This window comes from Schistocerca serialis, chromosome 1 (genome assembly GCF_023864345.2).
Source record: "Schistocerca serialis cubense isolate TAMUIC-IGC-003099 chromosome 1, iqSchSeri2.2, whole genome shotgun sequence".
In the NCBI taxonomy this organism is placed as follows: domain Eukaryota; kingdom Metazoa; phylum Arthropoda; class Insecta; order Orthoptera; family Acrididae; genus Schistocerca; species Schistocerca serialis.
This window is the reverse complement of record NC_064638.1, coordinates 1109729668-1109752045: the sequence shown is the minus strand read 5'-3', so window position 1 is coordinate 1109752045 and position 22378 is coordinate 1109729668. Positions and strand designations below refer to the sequence as shown.

Below are 22378 nucleotides of genomic sequence, written 5' to 3'. Positions count from 1 at the left end.
ACACAATGCAACGACATTCATCACCAGTCCATGCTCCCTGGTCATAAGCTCCACTCCAAACGAAGCCGATTGCATTGTGGTATTGTTTGGCAGCCTACCCACGAGACGGTAATTCCCTAGTCCGGCTGCTGATTGTTTCCCGCCAATGGCGCGGAGTGACACAGAAAGCTGCAGGGAGTCCGTGACGTGTTCTCGGATGGTGGGCGCAGATGTGAAGGGGCTACAGTGCGCTCACTGCACAACAGAGCGACCCTTCCTTACGTTGGTCAGACATAGTCGACGGGAACCTTGACGACAAGTATGCCTGCCCCCACGTTCCCATGCAGTTCACTATTGCGCCACTCTCACTTGCGAATCCCCCACACATCTGGATATTGGACGATTCGAGTATCCAACAAAATGGAAGCACACAATAGGCCGCTTTTACTGTCAGGTGCTGATAACGCCGTCACATACTACGGGGGTAATCCCAAAAGTAAGGTCTCCTATTTTTTTTTTATAAGTACAGAACTCTGCGTGGCAGTTCGTCACATTGTTATGAAGAGTGATTCACGCGTTGTGTGTAAACATACAAACGCCGCGCTGAGGCGCCCAGTCTTCGCTTGGTAGCCGTTGAGAATGGAGCTCCCGTTGGATGTTACCGCCAAGTGCGAATTGCGAGCATTTATTCAGTTTTTGAACGCAAAGACACTGTACCAATTGAAATCCGTCGCCAATTGACCAGAAGTGTATGGTGAGTCGTGCATGGATGTCAAAACTGTTCGAAGTGGTACGAGAGTTTGCAGCTGGTCGGACCGAAATTCACGACGAACAAAGGAGCGGGAGACCGTCAATTTCTGAGGAGACAGTGTTGAAAGTTGAGTAAATCATGCTTGAAGATCGACGGATCACCCTAGATGATCTCTGCATGTTGGTTCCTGAGGTTTCCCGAAGCACTGCTCATAGAATTTTAACGGAAACATTGAACCAGGAAGGTATGGGCAAGATGGGTGCCACGCATGCTGACTGAGGACCACATGCGGCAACAAGTTGATGCTTCCCGCGCATTTCTTCACCGCCTTGCAGCCGAACGGGAGAACTTCCTGGACTCAATTGTCACGGGTGACGAAACCTGGGTATACCACTTACACCTGAGACCAAGCAACAATCACGCCAGTTCAAAATGGCTCTGAGCACTATGGGACTTAACTTCTAAGGTGATCAGTCCCCTAGAACTTAGAACTACTTAAACCTAACTAACTTAAGGACAGCATACACATCCATGCCCGAGGCAGGATTCGAACCTGCGACCGTAGCGGTCGCGTGGTTCCAGACTGTAGCGCCTAGAACCGCTCGGCCACTCCGACCGGCAATCACGCTAGTTCTTAACTTTCTGAACAGCATGGCGGCGAGCTGGTATGACATGGACATACAAAATTCCCACAGCGTCTCTAGAAATGCATCGACAGAAATGGTGATTATGTCAAAAAGTAACAAAACGTTCAAGCTGTAAACTGATGTAAACCATTGTAGAAATAAACGGATCTATGTACCTACAAAAAATAGGGGACCTTACTTTTGGGATTACCCTCGTAGTTCGCTGCATCTCTTTGTCCTTCACAGTGATCACTCAACATTTGACATTGTTCATAACTCTTATATACCCTAAACCAGGCCTGGTACCAACACTAATCATTAGCAGTACCAATGCACTCTGGTGTCCGTTCTACCTGTTACAGGAATTGCAACTCTGATTATTTACATACCTTCTGATGGTGTTTACGTGCACGAACTTACACTGATATCCAGCCTTTCCTTATCAGTGCTTAAAGTTTTTTGTCAGTCAGTGTGTTATTAAATGTCAGATGTGTATCCTCACAAATGTTCTCAACTTAATCCTCATACCGCCAAATCTGAAGATGGGGGCCAAGTTCCCGACGCAGTGTTAATGCAACGTTCGCGCTACCTTCATCGTAAGTTGTGAGAGTGGCTATTTAATCCATATTTCATATATCATATCCTAGAGAAGCATATTTACAATAAACTCGATAAAATGTATTTCTATTGCTGTAATCTTAATTATATACTTTTTCATTACAGTATATTAGCATAATTAGCGGGCGTTCTGTGTAAAGAGAAAAACTGTATCTTTCTCTCTCTGTTTGTCCGGTTTCCTTATGAGAAGGAACGAAAGCTATTAACTGATAAAAGAAAATTACGTTTACCAGCTCATTTCCAAGAAAAGAAAAGATTCTTAGATATGGAGTCTCTCTAGCAGTGACAGTGGTCCAGAGAACTTACAAAATTCCTAACCGATGTGTAATTTTAGCGTTGTATAGCGGTGAAAGATAATTGGAAGATTACTTTCTGGCGTATTTTAGCTGTATTTATGAGTATGCGCCACTCGGCAGGTGAACATTTAGCGGATAATACTCGCTCTGTCTTGAATGTGGCAGCAAGGAGAGTAAGAGTAAATATAGCACTGCTTACTAATCAAAATTAAAGTATCTGCAGATAAATAGGAGTATACACCGCTGCATTACATCATAGACATTTTTAGGAATGATTTCATCACTAATTTTTTTAAAACTACGCGGTTTATTTTACTATGCTGGAATGACACCTTTCCAAATCAACAAAGCAAAATTTAAGAGGGTCAGATGAAATCGAACAACACAGTTTCTAATTAGTTGTTAATTGCAGTATGCATAAGATGAAAAACGGGAATCCTCATACCTAAATTAAGGAAGAGAAACATAAAAGCAATTTTTAAAGTTTATATGTATAACATAAGTTTTTAGTAAAGTTCAAGCATACCTAAGAACAAAAGAGGGAGATATTAACTGAGAATGGAATGACACGTTGTTGTAAGCAATTTCCCACGTCATTCAATCTGTACAGTGAGCGAACTGTAAATGAAACTAAGAAGAAATTTTAAAAAAAGAAATGAAATAATCTTCTGGCAGAAGAAATAAAAACTTTAAAGAGTAACGTTTAACTCTGTCAGAGACAGCAAATCACCTGGAAGATCAGTTGATGGAATTGAACAGTGGCTTAAAAAAAGGTTACAGGGTGAACGTTAACAACAGTGTAACAAAAATAGAGGAAAGGAAGGGATCAAATGAAGCGAAACTGATGGGGATTAGAGAGCTAGACGTTGAAAGTAGCAGATTAGTTTTGAAATAGAGGCAGAAAAATATCTAATGATGACAGAATATAAAATATTGACTGGTAATACGAAGAAAAATGTTTTTGAAATAGAGGAATATGTTAACATCTGACACAGGCTAACTGATAATAACAGTGAAGCGCGCAGAGGAGTTTGTCGGATGTCAATGTAACTTAGAACACGTTAACCTCATCGGCCACTACGTAAGTGATCATAAGTGCAATTCTCTGTGACTGGCACGCCAGCCACTAGAGTGCATTAGTGTTGTGCGTGCTTAGTGTTGTTACCAGGCCTGGTAGGAAATACAGGGGTTGGCCAAAAATATAGAAACACCGCCAGAAAAGGATGTTTGGCCATAAATTCAGATGCTAGACAAGTCTGCAGACTGTGCTGGTGTGTTTGACCACGAACGGCGCCTATGCTGTGTTCTCAAATACGTAGCAACTGCCATTCGCGGTCAGAAGAGTGCTCTGTGTAGTTGTGAGTGCATATGTCGGAGCTACGTGAATCCGAACTTGGGCAACGTGGTGTCGTATGGTGCGTGATTCCGTAACCGAGAGCGCCGAAATGGTTGGTGTTTCGAGAGGCACCTATACCGTATACACGGAAAGCGGAAAAACATGATCCTGTAAGTCAAAACGCAGACGAAAGTGTGTGTTGAGTGATCGTGACAGACGATCATTGAAAAGGACAACAGCTGAAAAAGTCATTTCAGAACTGAACGTCGCACTCACAATCTCAGTCAGCAAGAAAATAAGACGAAGGGAGCTCAATAAGCAGGGAACTGCAGTGCGACCTGGAATTCTAATAAAAAATTCTGAGTAGGTGCAGCTCATAGTACAGTGTTTGTTCCGTAATGATGACGCTGTGTTCCATGCCGACAGGAGCCCCGTTCAAACAGCCTCACCGTTCAGGACAGATTTTGTGTGCGCGACGAATAATTGTGGCAGCTCCCATGGCCACCACCGTTACCGGATCTCAGTATTATTCAGCCTTTGTGGGCTACTTTAGAGAGGAGGGTACGTGATCGCTGTCCTCGTCCATCATCGTTACCTAAACCTGTCGCTATTTTACGAGACTCATGGTATAACGTGCCGTTGAAAACCATGTAGGAGCTGTATTTATCCATCCCGAGACGACTGGTAGCTGCTTTCAACGACAACGGGTATCCTCTACATCTACATCTACACTCATACTCCGCCAGCTACCTGACGGTGTGTGGCGGAGTGTACCTCGAGTACCTCTATCGGTTCTCCCTTCTATTCCAGTCTCGTATTGTTCGTGGAAAGAAGGATTGTCGGAATGCCTCTGTGTGGGCTCTAATCTCTTTGATTTTATCCTCATGGTTTCTTCGCGAGATACACGTAGGAGGGAGCTATATACTGCTTGACTCTCGGTGAAGGTATGTTCTCAAAACTTCAACAAAAGCCCGTACCCAGATACTGAGCGTCTCGCCTGCAGAGTCTTCTACTGGAGTTTATCTACCATCTCCGTAACGTTTACGCGATTACTAAATGATCCTGTAACGAAGCGCGCTGCTCTCCGTTGGATCTTCTCTATCTCTTCTATCAACCCTATCTGGTACGTCTCCCACACTGCCGAGCAGTATTCAAGCAGTGGGCGAACAAGTGTACTGTAAACTACTTCCTTTGTTTTCGGACTGCATTTCCTTAGGATTCTTCCAATGAATCTCAGTCTGGCATCTGCTTTACCGAAGACTATTTTTATATGGTGATTCCATTTTGAATCACTCCTAATGCGTACTACCAGGTAATTTATGGAATTAAGTGCTTCCAGTTGCTGACCTGTTACATTGTAGCTAAATGATAAAGTATCTTTCTTTCTATGTATTCGCAGTACATTACACTTGTCTACATTGAGGTTCAATTGCCAATTCCTGCGCCGTGCGTCAATTCGTTGCAAATCCTCCTGCATTTCAGTACAATTTTCCATTGTTACAACCTCTCGATATACTACAATACCATCCGCAAAAAGCGTCGGTGAACTTCCGATGTTATCCACAAGGTCATTTATGTACGAGGCCTGTTCAGAAAGTAAGCTCCGATTGATTGCCAAATTGAAACCACAGTGAACATCAGAAATGTTTTACTTGTAACAATTAGCTACACCTTTCAGCTACTTCTCTACGTAGTCGCCGTTCTGACTTAGACTTTTGTCACAGCGTTGTACCAACTTTTCAATAGCCTCATCATAGAAGGCAGCCGCCAGTGCTTTCCACCAATTCTGCACGCTGGCCTACACCTCGTTGTCTGTGTCAAAATGTTGTCTTCAAAGACAGCGGTTCATGTGACCAGAGATGAAACTCAGGGGGAGACAATTGCGGACTGTATTGTGGGTAATCTCACATTTCCATTTGAAAACGATGCAGGAGCATCTTCATTGCCCCTGCAAATTGCGGCTGAGAATTGTCTTGAAGAAGAAACAGCACGACAGTTATGTAATGTTAGCTGCATAGCTTCAGGCGAAATTTCTCACCAGGCCCTCGTACTTAGCGGCAGGCACTATTTTCTAGACATCTTTACGCACTCACTGCGAGCTCAGAAATGAGAAGAGCGACGTGATGCTAACTGGGGTTATACTAGAGACACTACCCAACACATCTGTGCAAAGCTTTATCGGATTTTCATAGTCGTTTCCATTTCGCGACCGATCGGAGCTTACTTTCTGAACGCCCCTCGTATATTGTGAACAGCAACGGTTCTACGACTTTCCCCTGCGGAACACCTGAAATTACTCTTACTTCGGAAGACTTCTCTCCATTGAGAATGACATGCTGCGTTCTGTTATCTAGGAACTCTTCAATCCAATCACACAATTGGTCTGATAGTCCATATGCTCTTACTTTGTACATTAAACAACTGTGGGGAACTGTATCTAACGCCTTGCAGAAGTCAAGAAACCCGGCATCTACCTGGGAACCAGTGTCTACGGCCCTCTGAGTCTCGTGGACGAATAGCGCGAGCTGAGTTTCACACGATCGTCTTTTTCGAAACCCACGCTGATTCCTACAGATTAGATTTCTAGTCTCCAGAAAAGTCATTATACTCGAACATAATACGTGTTCCAAAATTCTACAACTGATCGACGTTAGAGATAAAGCTCCATAGTTCTGCACATCTGTTCGATGTGTGTTCCTACATCGTATTAGGCACGGTAATGTGTTTTTGATGTTCTCATATTTTTTTCCAGCCCGTGTATAAGGGACGTGAATAGCGTGAGATGTTCAACAATCAGTGTTAAGGACAGGGGGTTGCAACGCACTGATGTGAGACAGCGTTATCAACATCTGACAGAATCTGAAAGGGGCCTCATTGTGTGTAGGTCTCTTTTAGCCAGCGTGTTGAATCGCAAAATGTTCATATTTGTCAGGGATTCGGATTTGACAGCAACACCATGCTGGACTGCATAAATACACGAAGACAGGCGTGCTCATCACGGTTCCGGTCGACCACGTCTGACCACCAAAGTGGAGAATCGCCTTATTGTGCACCAAACACATCGTAATCCCTTCACTCTTACGCCTACCGTTCAAGAACAGGTAGTGGATTCTCTACCCCATTCTGTGTCATCCCGCACCGTTCGTCGGCGACTACGAACAGCCTAGCCGGCCGGTGTGGCCCAGTGGTTCTAGGCGCTTCAGTCTGGAACCGCGCGACCGCTACGGTCGCAGGTTCGAATCCTGCCTCGGGCATGGATGTGTGTGATGTCCTTAGGTTAGTTAGGTTTAAGTAGTTCTCAGTTCTAGGGGACTGATGACCTCAGATATTAAGTCCCGTAGAGCTCACAGCCATTTGAACCATTTGAACCAACCAACAGCCAGACTAGGGAATTGTCGTCCTGTGTGTAGGATGTCTTTAACACCACAGCACAAACGGCAGCGTTAGGGGCGCTGACGTGGCCCTGGGAGTATGTACTACGAATGAGTAGGGTCGCATTGTTTTCAGCAATGAATCGTGGTTTTGCGCTATCCCGAATGACCACCATCGCCCGTAAGGCCGGGACCTCGGGAGAGATCACATGCTTCTCATTTTCCAATGTTTTGGAGAGATGTAGCAGTGTTGGTCCTGGCGCCAAGGCATGGAGAAAAATCGGGTACGAGTTCAGGTCACGGCTGGTAGCGATTGAGGGTACTGTGGTGCCATAACGGTACGTCATGGACATCCTGCGTTCTCATGTGTCTCCTCTCATGCAATACTGTCACGGTGCCATTTTCCGTTAGGAGAATGCTCTTCTGCAGATGGCAGTTTCTCTTGGACTATTTGCGTGATACTGAGGTACTCCCAGCGAGATCCCCAAATGTGTCCCCAATAGAATATCCGTGGACCAGTTCTGACATCCTCATCTACGTCCCACACTGCCAATATAGTCACGCCAGTTAGCGGAAGGGGGGGGGGGGGAGGGGGGCAGCTTTTCTCAGGACGGAATAAAACGCCAAGACACACTTCCTAACCGAATCATTTCATGCTTCCAGGCAAGAAGGGGTGCAACGTTATCTACATCTACATCCACTGACTACTCTACAATTCACACTTAAGTGCTTGGCAGACTATTTTTCTACCGGTCGAATTTCGAACAGCGCACGGGAAAACGAACATTTAAATCTGTCGGTGGGAATCCTGATTTCTCTTATTTTAATACGAGGATCACGTTTTCCTGTTTAGGTAGTCGCCAACAAAATGTTTTTTTTTTTTTTTCATTTAGAGGAGAAAGCTGGTGATTGAAATTTAGTGAAAATATTTACCCTCAACGAAAAACGCCATTGTTTTAAAGATTGACATCTCAGTCGCGTATCATTCCCGTTATACTCTCTCCCATATGTCGCGATAATACAAAATGAGCTGCCCTTCTCTGAACTTTTTTAATGTCTTCTAGTAGTCCTATCTGGTAGGAATTCAATACTTCGCGTTTCCCACATTGTCTATTTGATTGTTCCACTATAAGTTGTTCGTGATTGCAACACCTGTGTATGTAGTTTAATTGACAGCCTTTAAATATCTGTCCTTTATGCCGTAAGCGTAATTTCACGGTTTCTTTTTTTACACTAATACTTATATTTAGTTTCATACTATCAAGTTCTTTGCAAATTTGACTGGATATTATAGCCACTGCAGTACCACCACATACCCTGTCAACCCTTGAAATTTCGGTTGTTTTCCTGCTCCCCTTCTAGGTGCATCACTTATTTTATTACCAGTGTACCTTAAATGCTAGGATGCCTTTTCTAGCATATTTGTAATGTAGTCTTATGTGTAAGACTTACATAAAAAATAAATATGAGTAGATCCAATAGCTGACGAAGAGATACTGAATCAAACTGGAGAGAAAAGAGTTTTATGGCACAACTTCACTAAAAGAACTGACAGGCTGCTAGTAGAGAGATACCAAGATTTGAAGAAATTTGCAAGATTCAGATCGATGTAGAATATAGCACCTATGTAGAAAAAAAGCTTTATTCTAGATAGACCAGCGAGGACAAATGATCCCACCAATCTTTTGAGTGATGACTACTAAACAACAACAGTTATTGGTTACATACTAAAGCAGTTTCTTTCTGAATATGTATTGCATTTAACCAGAACTGATTGCTCTGATTCCACGCTAGCGGCATATGTGTGACATGACAAAGAAAGTAAGGCATAGAAATATCAAACCGCTAATGGTACGTTTAGAAACAGGTAAAATATGTGATGAATACTAAAATTACTTCCTCTTAATAAAACGTAACAGTAGTTGAGTTGACCTTCTACAGATAACGGTTTGGGAAAAACGCAAAGCAGTTGCCATCACTGTTGTTAATCGTGTTTTCAGTAAAAATGAAAGTAAAACAAAGCACTGCGTCTCTTTAACAGCAGTATATTGGACTCAACTGAATTGCAACCTAGTGACAGTCTATAAAATAAGCATTCGACATACTGCTTCTTAAAATAACCGAAACGTATCTGTATCTTCCTCCATTTTCTTTGTCATCAATGGCTCCCTCTAGTATAATGCAAGTTATTACCCGATGGTAAACATACATCTTAGCATCTATCTCCTCTCTCCTTGTCAGTATTTTGGCCCGTGTGAGCGTGTTTTAGCGAGTAATACCCTCTTTGCCTGTATTAATCTGCTTCTCATATTCTACGTACTTCACCCGTCATATGTTATTTTACTTTTTCATCTGCCTTTGGTTTATTCTCAGTCCAGTCTACGTTTGTGATCTTTAATTTTATTCATTCTACTCATTAGGTCCCGTACCTCTTCCTCACTTTTATTGAGAATAGTAGTGTCAACAACCAATCTTATCATTGATACCGTAGCAAATTTAATTTTAATTCCACTCCTGAATCTCTCATTCACTTTTGTCATTGTTTATTCTACGACCTAACCCTCTAGGTCGGGGATGAGCATTGTGCTAACAACTTGTTTCATAGAAAGAAATCTGTTGCGAAACGCTACAGTAACAGGACAGCAGTGGCAGTAATTTCTTGTCAGCGAACTGATGACAGGTAGCTACTATAAAACTGAGAGGTAGATTCGCAAATATAAGAAAAATTGCGCTACATGCGCCAACTGAGGTACCGGAGAATGAAACGTAAGGGTAATCAGAAAGACACCAGGAAATGATATGTAGCTCAGTATTGGAGACGTCAAGTCGACAGGGAGACCATTTGCAATGGAATACCGGGGACAGAGAGCTTACACGCGGAAAGTAATGGTAATGGAGTGAGATTTCTTAGCTGTGCAAACACAGCCAGCCTAAGAATTATGAGGACATACTTTCCTCGGAAGGACATTCAAAACACAACCTTGGTATCGCCAGAAGCTGGAACAAAAAACCAAATAGACCATGTGCTGGTAGAGCAAAGGCACAAAAGCAATGAATGTAAAGACTGTAAGAGGAGCCGAGGTAGGCACAGACTACTATCTAGTCACGATAGACGCGCGACAACGAAGGGCTATAGAAAAACCAAAGGAAGGAAATAGTAAGGAAGAATGGACTACTGACGCTTACAAATTGGAAGATAATGAACAGGCGCGGGGATTTGTCACTAAGCTTCAAAACAGATTTGAGTTTTTGACAATGGAAGACAACCTCAGCATTAAAGGCCAGTGGGAAATGCTAAAAACAAATGTGGAAGAGGCAGCAGTAAAAGTTTGCGGGATGAGAAAAAGAAGGAAGAAAAATCATGGTTCTCGGAAGAATGTGAGTAAAAGTGAAAGAAAGAAGAGCAGCAAAGGACAACCACCTACAGGACTATTCCATCGAAAACAGAGAATGATATCAAAATGCTATCATGGAAACCAGACATTTTCTCAGAAAGGAAAAGAAAAGGACATATACCACGGACGTATGGCATTAAAGAAAAAAATGGCAAAACAGTTTTGGAAAGGACAATAGGTGTGGTAATTTGCAAGGAATACTTTGAGGAGCTTTTAAATGTTGAAATAAGGGAGGAACAACATAAATATCAGAATATAGGGCCGGAAGCTGAAACGCCGATATTGAAAGAGACTGTAGATACAATCAAAATACTAAAAAGCAACAAATTTCTAGGCAGAGATGTAATAACAGCTGAACAGTTTAAGAATGGGGGAGACAGAATAGCGAAACAAGTACACAAACTCGTGACCAACATTTGGAAAGAAGAAAGAATGCCATCTGAGTGGAAAGAAGCAGTCATAGTACCAGCCTACGAAAAGAGCGATAAAGAAGAATACAGAAGTTAAAGAAGCGTCTCATTGATTAGAACTGCGTACAAATTGTTCTCCAACATTCTCTAGGAAAGATTGGAAACATATTTAAAAGAGGTAGCAGATGAGAAGCAAGAGGGATTTATGAAGAATCGAGCCACCACCGATCAGATATTTGTACTGAAGGAAGCCATATTAAAATATTGGGAAGACAACAAAACAATGGCAATATTCTTTTAGCTTTTAAAAAAGCCTAACCATACCATAAACAGAGAAAAGTTGTGGGAGAAAATGCTGAAGTTTGGAATACCAAAGAAGATTACAAATCTTGTAGAAGTTACAGTCAGGGATAGTGGAAATATTCCACGGCTTTTGACATAAAAGCAGGAGTCAGCAAGGAGATGGAATATCATCACTCCTGTACACTGGCAGCAACAAGCGAAACAGAGGACTTGAGCATAGCATAAAAAATGAATGTACTGACTAAGAATTTTTAACATGTTGCAGCCCTGTCAGCAACTGTGATAAATTAATATGTCAAAAATCCTTCTCAGTTGCGAAATGTTACTGGTCTTTACCCAGGTTTCAGCTAGAGTAATGTAGCCTTCTTCAGAAGATAAAATACGTACATGCCAGAATAAGGCACGGTCATAAATACCGTGGTACCATGTCAAGCTACGTTACTTAGCTGAGGAACAGCTACGGTCCCACTTCGTGGAAAGCGGTTGGTTAGCCGCGGACGCTACGTTGGAGTTCCAAGAAGGCTAGATTACTCTAGCTGAAACCTGGGTAAAGACCAGTAACATTTCGCAACTGAGGCGGATTTTGGACATACCGTGGTACCATGTCAAGCTACGTTACTTAACTGAGGAACAGCCCCGGTCCCACTTCGTGGAAAGCGGTCGGTTAGCCGCGGACGCGGACGATGTATCAGTAATTTCCGAAAATTTATATGACCTGAAAAGACTGGCAAGAAAGCTATTGCAAAAAGCTAAGGAAGGTGGGTTACAGGTTAATGGCGAGAAAACGAAATTCATGAGGTTATAAAGAAACTACACAACAAAAAGCCGAGAAACATACAGATGACCATGTATTTAATGAAGCAGAGTAGTTAAAAAGTCTACCATTCGGAATAAATAACAGAAATGATGAGAAACAAGAAGCACAATCGAGGACACAAACGGCATCCAGAGGATCGTAATCACTCAACAAGCTACTATGATCCAAATTTCATCAAGAGTAACCAAAATAAGAATATATAAAACCATAATCCGTCCTGTGTTACTGTATGCGGCAGAAATATGGAGAGTAGATAAGTACGCACAGAGAAAGTTCAAGGTTTTTGAAAATGAAATCCCACGACCGATTTATGAGGGACGAGAACGGCGCAGAAGAAAAAATGGGGAGCTCATGGAGGTGTATAATGAACCACATATAGTTGCGGGAGCAAAGCCAGGGGGGCTGAGATGATCTGAGCGTGCGTCTATAGAAGAGAGGAGGGATCAAGTCTGAGAGAAGTGTTTTAGAAGAAACCCGAAGAGCGAAGACTTTTAGGCAGACCGAAAATAAGATGGCGAGACCAGGTGGCCAAGGATCTTTAGACACTTGGAGCAAAGTAAGATGATGCTAAAGACAGAACGCTGCGTAGGAGGCTGCTTGACGAGGCCATAAATCGACTGTGATTTGTGAGGCCAGAAGAATAGGAGTAAGTAAGTTATTTAATGTGTAGGTTTAAAAGCAAGGAAAAAACTGCAGCCCTGTCTTATATCCTTTGTAATCCGAATAAATTCCTCTTAGTCTTCCATTTTTATTATTCCCTCTTTGTTCTATTACGTACTTCGTGTTACCCATTTTCCCCTAAAGCTAATATCTAGTTTTGTGAGAATTTCAAACATCTTACAGCATTTTAACGCTGTTTCTAGTTCAATAAATCCTATACAAGATTCTCTGTTTTTCTTAAGTCTTGCTTCTATTATCGAGCGCAGTGTCAGAATAGCCTTTCTGGTGCCTGTACCTTTTCTAAAACCAAACTTATCGTCCTCTAGGTCCTCAATCTTTTTTCCCCCGTTCTTCTGTGTACTATTGTCGTGAGTCAGCTGCGTGCAGGAAATGTTATCATGATCGTGCGATGGTTATCGCACGTATCTGCACTGGCTGTCTTAGGAACTGTTTGGCTGACATTTTCCGAAAGTCTGATTTTCTCTAGGTTCATAGACTCGATACTCTGACCTGAATAGTCATTGAGTTACCAGTTCCCCTGAAGATTTTAGGGATTCAGAAGGAATGTTATCGATTGCCTGTGCCTGTTTTTATCGCTAAATTTCCAAAGCTCTTTCTAGCTCTAAGATAAATCCCCTAGATTTTCCGAATCGACTCCCATTGCTTCTTCTGTCAAGTCAGGGCAGTTTTCCTTGCCCCTCGTTAAGTCCCTCATAGTACTCTTTGCAACATCCGATCCTTCCTTTGCATTTAATAATGTGAAAAATTGCCGTTACCTCTTTCATACACATCTCGGTAGGAAAAGTTAACTGAAAGTAATTCTTTCAATTATCTAATATGTTTAATACTGTATAAACTCTAGCGAGGTAGGCTAAGTGAAACGTTACTGCTTGGTCAAGTACACATTAGAATTAATCTGAGAACTGGTTCATTACTTCTGCACTCCCCAGCACTTCAGCTTCCTGGCCTAGTGCTTTGGAAATTAGGGCAAGCAATCAGATCGCGGCCCATGTATTAATAATGTAATGTCGCGCAAAGGAAACATCTTCTAGCGAGAAGGTGCTGCAAGGTAGCGTGGAAGTGGGGGGGGGGGGGGGGGGGGGGGAGTGGTATGCTTTTGCACCAGCGACGCGATATTTGTATCAATTCCAACATATCTTTATTTCACAATTAACTAGTTGAACACGCATGACGTGCATCACACAGGTGTTCACAAACAAGGAATGACTACAAAACATTACATGGCGTAAGGAAATTGTTATGTATAAACAAGAAAAATATTATTCTCTCGCATACCTTGAAGTCACTCTCGTCTGAAACTATGCCTTACTCTATTTGGGGCTGTACTACGTCGTAAGTGCCACTCTCACATCCGAAGAGAGCGGGCAGAAGCCTGTTCAATCATTTATCATGTAGGTGAGATAGACACAATGCCGTCTTCCATTATTTTAATTTACAGGCCTTTACATGTAGCCTACCCGTGGACACAAAACGTCATGCCTGTTCCAGAATGTTTAATCGTAACACTATGTCAGTTCAGAAAACATGAAATATGATACAGACTTCGATGCATCTTGTGAGATCGAACAGCTGGATGACATGAAATTTCTCCTACAGAACAGCAAAAATTTTCAGACCGCACAATACTAACATTACTTTCGTAACACCTAACAAACTACACGTATACGAAGCAAACCACTTCGCAACGCTGCACGGACAGCCATACCACACCTCCCTTCTCAGTACAAATTTACATTCACGCCCCAGCCCACTTGGTATTTCCACTAAACGCGAACAGTACTGCAGAGGCTTTCCAAATGATACAGGTGATCCTGCCTGAAATCCAGGTACAGGTGATTTAATTAAATGAAACTATACGGTTCCAGAGACCTTTTCAAGTCTGAAACATCTGCGATCTACATAAGGAAACTGAAGCGTCGAATGAAAATTTGTAACAAGGCCAGGATTCGAAACCGGGTTTACTACTCATTAGGCAGAAGAGCTAACCACTATGCCAGCCTGGCGCTCTTGCTTTGCCCAACTGCTCGGTTATCCATAGCACGCTTTCCTTCTCAATCCGAATTCCCATTCACGCCTCATCCCTCTTGCTATTCCACCTGAATTCGAACAAAGTGTAACGGAAAACAAATCTCTGTTTATTGTCTTTCTGGAATCCTCTGGAATCTCAAATATTAGAATCAGTATGTAGTACTCGCCTATGAGCTGAGGACTTGGCAAGTAGTACATCAGTGCTGCTCGAGTTGCGATAAGATCAGTATCGGTCAGCCGCCCGCTGTGACAGAGCTGTTCTAGGCGCTTCAGTCCGGAACCGCGCTGCTGCTACGGTCGCAGGTTCGAATCCTGCCTCGAGCTTGGATACGTGTGTTGTTCTCAGGTTAGTTACGTTTAAGTAGTTCTAAGTGTAGGAGACTGATGACCTCCGATGTTAAGTCCCATAGTGCTTAGAGCCATTTTTTAGTATCGGTCGGATTTGTTCCAGAAAGGAAGAATTATACTTATTTGTTGAAAAACAGGTAATCGTTCGGAAAGATGAAGGTATCCGCATAATAACGCGAAATATTTGTTTACAGGCTCATTTTGAAGTGATTATAAAGTGAAACGATAAGTGACGTATTTTCCAAACTTTTGGCTTGAGTACGAACGTCGTTTTCTCAGTTGTATAGTGGAAAGTCTGTTTAGTGCGGTGCTTACGGCTGAATTTTTGAAACTTTCTCTTCTTTCCCTTCTTTTTTATTTTAATTTTTGCAATCTGTGACAAAATAGCGAAAGCGAGTAGTAACTATTTTTTACTTTTTGCTCTCTCTCTTGACCGAGGCTTAGAAACTTAGGTTTTGGGATGTTTTTGTTCGATCACTACATAGTTTCTGGTAAATAAATCATGCTTTTGATTTATATTATAAAAACGTGGACTCTGTATTTGTTAACTGATAGCTTCATTTAAATAACTACAGTTTTTTAGTAGAAATAGATTACGTAAATCAGGGGCTTGATTAGAATTAAAAATGGAAAAAAATGTTCTTAGGTGTAGATACATTATTTTTAAAAAAGAAAGAAAATCAAATTCTGGATAGAAATACAAATTATTATGTGTGAAATTAGCGCCAACCAGAGATAAAAATAGTAGCCTGTTGAAAAGATAATTGGTAAATTTTAACAAATAACGAAAGCTTCAAGAGGGTAAGATATTTATATCAAAAAGAACTTAATTTGATATTAGAACCACTTAACTAACCGAATACTGATGTAATTAATATTACTCGTGCATTAAAATTACACCTCGGAGCTCCTGCAATACACTTTCTTTCAGCTGAGTCGGGCGAGCGAAAAAACATACTTAAAACGCAGAATTGGTGTTACTGATTTATGATACTTCAAAGGCTTTTATGCACAGGAATTTAACAGGTAATAAAGCCAGGTTTACGCCGGAACGAATGGATATGAACACAGTCAAGCGAGCATTCGCAGAGGATACGCTAGTGTTCACTACCATATGCCTGTATCAAGCTTTTACCCTAGAGCGAGCGAAAGAAAATACGCGATAACGAGCATAGCCCGTAACGCTGCGATATTGTTTTTTGCAGCTAATAATCGGCTCATAGGATACAACATTATATAGTTGTGGGAACGATATAAAATTCTGGTAGTCAGAGTAGATTATTTAGTTTAGCGAAAGCACTGTACTTGACGAAGTAAACAAAAGAAAAGTTTAGGCATCGGAACATGAACGTAAGCGTGAAACGTTTGGATATTGTGCACGTAACACTGAACTACATACATCTACAGTTTTCCTCAGCATTTTTCCAAATCTTGTGCTTATGCTTTCCTCTGGCTTCTCATTACAATTGTGGAGGAAATTTAGAAGCAGAAACTAATTACCAACGATCAGTATTATTTGGAGAAAAGCTGGCAGTTAAAATCTGGTCGTTAACAACTTTAGTGACTGATTTTACTAAAGAACTTGTAAGGAAAGCAGTGACAGAAAATGTGATTAATGATAAATGATACATACATACGGTCTGTCCCATAGGCCACTAATAAAATCTGCTTTTTAGATGTTTAGAGAGCAAATAACGTGAACAGGGTAAAACCACTTTTATTTATCATCAGAAATCTGTAACATAACAGCGAAATATGTAATTCTAGCTACCATGAATGTACGCAGCAATAATGATCACGTGTGTTTTTTATTTTATTCATCATTATAGATGCATATTCGCACTTGCTTACTTTCCCAGAAATTTAATGCGCTTTTACTTTTTAATAAAAATAAGTACACAGCGCGTGCATATTCTCTCCGTTCGCCCCTGGTGCAAGACTCTAACAGATTTATCGTCTTTCTCATGTCCCCAGTTCGACGTTTCGGTACTTCTGCAATTTTCTGCCAATCACATTTCTTTTCCTTCGATGTCTGTGCTGTGCATCTCTTGGATCCCAAGGGCACCTATAGCATCTACAAGATATCCCAGGAGAAATTGTCAATATTCAGGGATATGACAGAAACGAACATTCGAAGCAAAATAATAAAAAAAAGTAAGTTCTAAAATGCGTACCTTAAGAGTTAGGAGCACTTTTTCATGTTCGCTACTGTGAAACAAGTCTCTTTGTTTTCCATATTCTGAGAGGACCAAATCAAGGAAAAATTTCCCAGGAAACATAGGCTCTAAAATGCATACCTTAACAGATATGAGCACTTGTTCAGTGGAAGACATGTGTTTCATATTAGCGAAGATGCTCATGCCTCTTAAGGTATTCATTTGAGAACTTTTTTTTGCTTTGAATGATCGTTCCTGTTACATCGCTGAATAACGATCACTCTTCCTGTGACACCTCGTGTATTGTTCTATCAGTTCAAAAAATAGTTCAAATGGCTCTGAGCACTATGGGATTTAACTGCTGTGGTCATCAGTCTCCTAGAACTTAGAACTACTTAAACCGAACTAACCTAAGGACATCACACACATCCATGCCCGAGGCAGGATTCGAACCTGCGACCGTAGCGGTCACTCGGTTCCAGACTGTAGCGCCTAGAACCGCTCGGCCACTGTTCTGTCAGTAACATTATCTTTTTCTTCACACCACTCCATCGCTGATGCAACTTACGTCAGCAAAACAAATTGGAACACGGAAGCTTTCCGTAAATATAGCACCAAAAGGGAAGGATGCAAGCTTGATGGTGCGCTAAAAAGCCTAATAATTATAATAGAGCAGTGGTGTACAACCTTTTTGCTTAACTGGGCACATTTGGACCGCACATAATGCCTTAAACAGTAACAATAACTGCTGGAAAAAAAGGAACGGGAAGAGCCAATGAGTGAATAGTATCGTGTGGCGGGATTATCAAATTGAAAATATTAAATTTATCATAACTTTACATAAACGCAATTTCATGATTTTTTTTACCGAGCTGTGACACATGTTCAGTTCTAGCGCCGCAATGGTCCGCTTGCGGCCCGTGGGTCACGTGTTGGACACCCCATCATTGCAGAGAATTGTCGGTCGCTCGTGTTCGCTCCGTATTAACAAGCTGATACCTGAAAACTTCCGAGGAAGAGCGTGGGCACGTTCTGCTGCACCGCACCCGCGCCGCCTGCGTTCCCGCCACCCCCGAGGGACAGTCCGGGCACGGAGGGCAGGCCCTGAGGGATGAGCCCGGAGAAGGGCAGCCCGCTGCCACCGCCCCCGCTGCTGCTGCTGCTGCCGCCCCCCGCTCTCAGGGACCCGCCACTGCCGTGCGCAGCCACCGGCGCCGGAGCGACGGCGTCCGCAGAGGACGCTTTTGCGCCGTCACGGTGTGTCTCCGCTGCTTGCAGACTCTCCTCTGCCTCCCCTGCTTGCTGGGTGGCCGTGGCGGCTGGCTCGGAGGCGGATGCCACGGCGACTGCCGATGCCGCAACTGGTGTCTCAGACGTCTCCAAGGGCTCTGCTTCCACACCGTCGGGAAATTGGACAGCCTCGCTCCCTTCTGGCGACCTTGACGTCCTAACTGAGGATAGGATAAACTCAAAATAAACAGTCGCAGTTACGATCGAATTTTTAACACACTGTCATAAATGGCTAATGTTACACTACGATCGCATTGTCTAAACGCTATCAAACTAATGCTCCAGTATTTCCATGCTACTGGATATATTGAGTAAAATTTCATCCTTTTCTGAGCTACTTTTAAGCAGTTTCAGTACAGAAAAAAGCTGTTCCTGCAGATCAAGATTTGCGTTACTATTCTACAGTCCATAGCTCCCTCTAGTACCATGGAAGCTATTCCGTGATGCCTCAACCGATATCCTATCTTGCAGTCCCTTCTTCAGGTCAGTGTTCTCCACGTATTCCTTTCCTCGACGATTCTCCTGAGAACCTCCTCATCCCGAGCTTTATCAGTCCATTTAATTTTCAACATTCTTCTGTAATCACCACATTTCAAATGCTTCGATTCTCTTCTGTCCAGGTTTTCCCAAACTCTGTGTTTCACGACCGTACGATGCTGTGCTCCAAACGTACGTTCTCAGAAATATCTTCCTCAAATTAAGGCCTATGATTGATAAAAATAAACTTCTTTTGGCCAGGTATGCCCTTTTTGCCAGTGCTAGTCTGCTTTTTATGTTCTCCCTGCTCCGTTGCTTAGGTAACAGAATTCCTTAACATCATCCACATTGTGGTCACCAATCCTGTTGTTGAGTTCTGCGTTGTTCTCATTTCTTCTATCTCTCATTAATTTCGTCTTTCTCCGATTTACTCTCAGTCCATATTCTGTACTCATTAGACTGTTCCTTTCCATTCAACAGACACCGCAATTCTTCTTCACTTTCATTGAGGACAGCAATGTCATCAGCGTATCTTATCATTGATATCCTTTCACCTTGAATCTTTCTTTTTTTGCATCATTGCTTCTTCATTGTCTCGATTGAACAGTAGGAGCGAAAAACTTTATCCCTGTCTTACATCTCATTTTTTTAAAGTCCGAGAACATCGTTCCTCGTCTTCCACTCCAGTTGTTCAAAAAACTGTTCAAATCTCTCTGAGCACTATGGGATTTAACTTCCAAGGTCATCAGTCCCCTAGAACTTAGAACTACTTAAACCTAAGGACATCACACACATCCATGACCGAGGCAGGATTCGAACCTGCGACCTTAGCGGTCGCGCGGTTCCAGACTGTAGCGCCTAGAACCGCTCGGCCACCCCGGCCGGCTCCAGTTGATCCCTCTTAGTTCTTGTTGATAAACTGAAGAACTAAAAAGACTGGAACACCTGCCTAATATCGTGCAGGGCCCCCGCGAGCACGCAGAAGTGCCGTAACACGACGTGGCATGGACTCCACTAATGTCTGAAGTAGTGCTGGAGGGAACTGTTACCATGAATCCTGCAGGGCTGCCCGTAGATCCGTAAGAGGACGAGGGGGTGGAAATCTCTTCTGATACGATCAATAATGTTCATGTCTGGGGAGGCCAGCGGAAGTGTTTAAACTCAGAAGAGTGTTACTGCAACTACTCTGTAGTAATTCTGAACGTGTGGGGTGTCGCATTGTCCTGCTGGAATTGTCCATGTCCATGTACAATGAACATGAATGGATGCAGGTGATCAGACACGATGCTTACGTAGGCTCAGCTGTCAGAGTCATGTCTATACGTATCAGGTGTCCCATATCACTCCAACTGCACACGTCCTACACCATTACAGATCGTCCACCAGCTTCAACAGTCCCCTGCTGACATGCGAGGTCTATGGATTCGTGAGGTTGTCACCATACCCGTACACGTCCATGCGCTCTATACAATTTGAAACCAGATTCGTCCTACCAGGCAACATGTTTCTACTCATCAACAGTCCAATGGCGTTGTTTACGGGTGCAGGTGATGCGTAAGCTTTGTGTCGTGCAGTCATCAAGGGTACACGCGTGGACCTTCGGCTCCGAAAGCCCATGTCGATGATGTGTCGTTGAATCGTTCGCACGCTGACACTTGTTGATGGCCCAGCATTGAAATCTGCAACAAGTTGCGAAAGTCACGTTGAATGATTCTCTTCAGTCGTCTTTGGTTCCGTTCTTGCAGCCTCTTTTTCCGGCCGTAGCGATGTCGGAGATTTGACGTTTACCGTATTCCTGAGATATCCGCGTATTGCAGAATGGCGGCAACCCTAGCATAGAAATACTTTTACGAAGTGACGTAACAAAGAATTACAACGCTTCAGTGTTTTAAAAGATTACAGGTTTGCCTGTCATTTCTACGAAATAGTAAAAGAGGAATAAAATTATGGTAACAGTAATAAATTAAAATCTTAACAAGAATTCATTCATAGTATTCCATAAGAATTGAACGTAGCTGATCTCCTGGCTGTGTCTACATAACATGCCATTATCTCCATGTAGCCCTAGAAAACGGACAAAGCGCTCTTGAACGACAGTTTTCACCCTTTCGCACTGATTATTCGACATGCCTAAATAGTGGTACGGTCGTGACATAATATGATTTTTGAGAAGTGTTTCAAAAAATTAGAATCAGTACTATAATACTGAGGATTTTTTGTAGTATTCAACGACATAAAGTAGCGTTCAAAAGTATTTTGACAAACGTATTAATTGAATTAATTAAAAGCAAATATGAAACATGAAAATCAGTACTTTATTTGATTTATCCATATTCAATGTTCTACACAGTAATGACCAAGCAACCCTTGTTCGCAACATAATAGAGTATTTTTTTTTTTAATCGGGACAATGGTGGAGAAAATGTGTTTTGACATTATTGAAGAAACATTTTTGAACACATAACTATCATCTACCGTAGTAAGAAAATCAATGTTTAGCGGAATATCCCTTGGGTTTTGTGACGGCCTCACACCGCTCCGGCATTGAGTCGACCAATTTTTGAAATCCGTCCATCGGCATTTTATAACACTCATTTCGGAGAGTTTAAAAAAAAAGCGTCTTTTTCGAATAACTTTTTATTCTTATTCTGCGATCCAACTCCTCCCACAGATGTTCTGTACGATCAAATCTGAACCTTTACTTGGAAACTCCAAAACCTTGTCTTTTTGCGTTTTAAAAAATCACTAATGTACTTGGACTTGTGCTTGGGTTAGGTTAGGTTAGTGTTTTTTAACGTCCCGTCGACGACGAGGTCATTAGAGACGGAGCACAAGCTCGGGTTAGGGAAGGATGGGGAAGGAAATCGGCCGTGCCCTTTCAAAGGAACCATCCCGGCATTTGCCTGAAACGATTTAGGGAAATCACGGAAAACCTAAATCAGGATGGCTGGAGACGGGATTGAACCGTCGTCCTCCCGAATGCGAGTCCAGTGTGCTAACCACTGTGCCACCTCGCTCGGTACTTGTGCTTTGGGTCGTTATCTTGTTGAAAATATCATCCAGCTGCCATGTGATGTTTAGCGTATGGTAACATTTAAGTCTTCAATACTTTTTCGTAAACGAATCGATCCATATTACCTTCAATTCCAACTAACGGTCCAACTCCAGAGCGTGAAAAACATCCCCAAACCATCACACTGCCACCTTCCTATTCGACCTTGGGAATTTGCTACTGAATGCCATATCTTTTTACTTACAGGAAGTCGAATATACTTGATACAATGAGATGACATTAAATTAAATTTGTTCTCGTCACTCCACAGAATTTTAGACCTGTCTGAACCTGACCATGATCCGTGCTGTTTTGCCAACGCAAGTTGGGCCTTCATGGTTTTCGTAGATACTAAAAGATTTTTCGTCGGTCTTCATCCATGTACTCCAAAGCGTTTCAAGCGTCCTTTGACAATGGAAACGTGATGTCGACTTCATATTTTTC

The 22378-nt window shown here is 42.4% G+C and overlaps 1 protein-coding gene across 1 annotated transcript in view; it reads right to left on the bottom strand.

Moving 5' to 3' along the window:
• Nucleotides 1–22378, bottom strand: part of LOC126459326 (uncharacterized) — a 96774-nt gene that overhangs the window by 14958 nt on the left and 59438 nt on the right. Inside the window, exon 5 of the mRNA XM_050095853.1 lies at nt 18115–18566. Within this exon, the coding sequence (XP_049951810.1) occupies nt 18115–18566 (452 nt within the window). The remainder of the gene's footprint in view (nt 1–18114; nt 18567–22378) is intronic.